Source organism: Montipora capricornis, chromosome 8 (assembly GCF_036669925.1).
Source record: "Montipora capricornis isolate CH-2021 chromosome 8, ASM3666992v2, whole genome shotgun sequence".
NCBI lineage: Eukaryota > Metazoa > Cnidaria > Anthozoa > Scleractinia > Acroporidae > Montipora > Montipora capricornis.
Genome location: NC_090890.1, coordinates 15,908,342 through 15,911,629, shown reverse-complemented (window position 1 = coordinate 15,911,629; position 3,288 = coordinate 15,908,342). Strand labels below are relative to the sequence as shown.

At 40.2% G+C, this 3,288-nt stretch overlaps 1 protein-coding gene across 1 annotated transcript in view; it reads left to right on the top strand.

Moving 5' to 3' along the window:
* The first annotated feature begins 274 nt into the window (after positions 1 to 274).
* LOC138060262 (DNA-directed RNA polymerase III subunit RPC5-like) overlaps positions 275 to 3,288 on the top strand; it is a 40,097-nt gene continuing 37,083 nt past the window's right edge. Inside the window, 3 exon segments of the mRNA XM_068905997.1 lie at positions 275 to 322; positions 420 to 470; positions 3,271 to 3,288. The exon segment at positions 3,271 to 3,288 is cut by the window's right edge and continues 60 nt beyond it. Of these exon segments, the coding sequence (XP_068762098.1) occupies positions 284 to 322; positions 420 to 470; positions 3,271 to 3,288 (108 nt within the window). The 5' untranslated portion in view covers positions 275 to 283.

Here is a 3,288-nt window from a genome sequence, read left to right as displayed (position 1 = left end):
AATGCACTATGTTTACCTCGTTTCCATGGTCCAGTGGTCATTGTCACCACCTATATTCAGACATTCGAACATCATGAGAAGCTCAATGTAAGGACGACGTGAGAAGGAGAGACTTCTCTCTTTTCTTTTCATTAGTGCTTAATTAACCATACACAACTGTACTTTTCCAGGCCCGAGTTTAGGCTACTTGTAGCCTCTTCCTCTGTTTCGACTTCGACGGTGACATATCCGCGAAAGCCTGGCTCTGGTCAAGTGGCGCATGCTCTGTGAGGCATGGAAAAATATGGCGGACGACGAGGAAGACGACCCAGTCGTCGCAGAGGTTTGTTTATACCGACACTGTAAAGTTCGCCAAATTACACAGAAATGGGTCATTATATATCTAATATATCTTGCTTGAAATCGTACTTCTCTCGCAGGTTGATGTATATTTGGCGCAGGCGTTGGCAGAAAACCTGTATTTATTTCAGGTAATCTAAAAGTCATGCTATACATGTATACACTGTAAGCTTACCTCTTTAGCATTTTGTTAGAAGCCTGTCATGCGGTTCTGATATATTATTGACATCATGAGGCATCCTGAGTCTTCAAGAGAGAACGATACTTCATTTTCGCTGCTAACTTGTATTCAGTCCGCTGCCATCTGCTGACCCTCTTGAAGTTTTTCGGGCTGGCAACGTAAATTGTACGTTGCCTTTTCTTATTGTAACTGGCAGTCGGGTCGCGGAGAAAGAATTGCAGTTCTTGCCAACTTGAGGTTGATCTAATAAGTTTTTACGCGCAACAGTAATTAGGGGCCATCGACATTTTTACTTTGTCCCTGCTTAACGTCAACTGGACGTTTACTTTAGGTCAGACTCCCCCCCCCCCCCACCTCCCCCTTCCTTAACGTCCACTTGAAATTTTGCTGACCTAGAAGTCCCTGTGCAGCTCCAGTTGCTACAGCTGATCAGGAATATTTACATGCACATTTACTACAGGGAGAGGTCAACGACGGGTATCAATAAAATTGACTGCTTTAAGAACGTGGCGAGAACTGCATACATATCACTTTGGTTTCTCCTACCAGTACAACTGCATTTTCCTGTTGATCCTGTTTGTATCTGTTTGTAAGTACAATATTTAAAGGAAAAGCCAGAATCGCTAGCCCCCATGTTGATCCATGTTGTTATAAACTCATTATGCCTGTGGTCCATTGGCAATCCATTTTCTCCATCATGTATGCATTACTCTTTCGCTACTCTAATGCCGCAAACTTTCTTCTTGTTCGGTGAGATGTCAAAACAACGAACAGGGCTTTAAATTGCAACTCTCTGGTCGCCAATGCGACCAAAATTGAGTGCTGGCTACTAGATTTTCAGAACCGGTCGCCAGCTGTTGAATCACGATTTTGTCTGATAACCCAGGATAAACAGTAGACAACTTTTGTATTTGAATCCTTATATGATGAAATCGCTCGGAACTGGTAGCTAGAACATGACTCACCTTTCTTTCCCCATTAAAATATTGAATAAATACTACAAGAAAATCTGTTTCTCTCATTGTTAATTAATAGCACAATGTACTTCGATACTTCGATCACCGCGTTTACTAGGCGCCATATTGTTTCAGCTGCTTCATGGGATTGTGGCCCCACGTAAACACCGTATGCTTCTTGCCGGGTATGTGAATTTTGTGCCCGGAATACGAAGATTCGGGAAGAAGGTTAATTGAAAATATTACCGAAGGACCTACTCGGAACTAGCTTTATATTGATAATATATTGATAATGAACCTGGACATCGCATAATGAGTTTGAAATTTGCATGGAACCTTCAAAAAGAAACCTGTAACCTTAACGTAAAGTGGGTTAGAGAACTTGTCCCCTCTGGTAGAAAGCGAACACCTGCAAAATTGACTGCACAAAGTGATTAATAAATGGAGATAAACATTGGTAGAAAAGTATGTTAAGAAACCAAGTTCCTTTATTCTAGAGGCTACTGAAACCGTATACAAGCCGCTCCTTTTATTTTATCTCGGTCGGAGACTGGTACGAGCATTGTGGTTGTGCCTAGGCCGAGCAATTTTAGTATTGCGTTTACTCACGAAGGTGAAAAGCAAGGATAAAGGATCCATGCCTCGCTCTGTTTCAAATAACCTTAAAGAACACCTTCACCAAACTAAAGACAAAGCCGAAAACAACAATGGCTTTTAGAGATCTTTCTCGTGCTGGTTTTTTTTGTGCTATTTGATAATTGTGACTTTCCTTGCATGCAAAGTTGGCGAGCAAAATTTATGATCTGGCAACCAAATTTTCCCCATTAGTCGCCAGCTGGCACCTGAGCAAAAAAGTTAATTTCAAGCCCTGACTAATCTTGTTTGGAACAACCAGACTGTGAAAGAAACTAAACTCGCAGGATACCTGATCTACAAAGACTCAATCTAAGTATGAAAAGTTTATCGTGCATTTTTTTTGGCGAAAAAAAGGTCCAGGTCTTGCAAAGGAAAGTGTTGTTTGATCAGCCAAAGAGAAATGGCGAGACCTTTAGGGTACAGTAAAAAAGTTTATGGGGATTAAGGACAGAGTTTAAAAGATTGCAATTTACAGTCTTTTCTTGTTAAACTTGTTCTTCTTTTTCTTTAATTTTTGTGACATGTGTTTTAAAAATGTGTCAGTTAACTAAGTACTGTTCAAAAGTTCACCGGACTAACGTCCACAGCCTTACCCCCTCTCTCCCTAAACGTCCAGTTGACGTTAAGTAGGGACGGACTGAATATGTCGATGGCCCCTTACAGAATTTGCAAATAATAGTAAGAGTACAAACTGTGAAGCCAGAAAATTACATTTTTCAAGCGACACTCTTTTTCTTGCTTTTCTTTGCGCCTATTACATGTACCTGTAACTGTCCTTGAAAGGTACATGTATTCTTTAGTTTCTCGTTTGGCAGATGGAGGGGACAGCTTTTTTCCGTATGTTTTTTATCAAAAGTGAAGCACACATCAGAGAAAAAAAGTCCAGGGCATTGTTTTTTAAGTTCATTTTGAGGCCACTTGCAGAATTTGAGTAATCTTGAAAAATGGGTTATAACTTGACTCAGGGCATTTACATGTACGGGACATGTGCAGTTTTGGTTTTAGTCCTGTGGAGTTTTAAACATGTTTTTAATACTTCTTTGTAACATTTTTCAACATTTTTGGGTACTAATAAAAATTAATATAGAATTAAAGATGGCCTTCAAATGGGCTTGTACACTGAATACAAATGTCCACTCTTTCTTATGTCCGTTACAGTATCCAATCCGTCCAGCT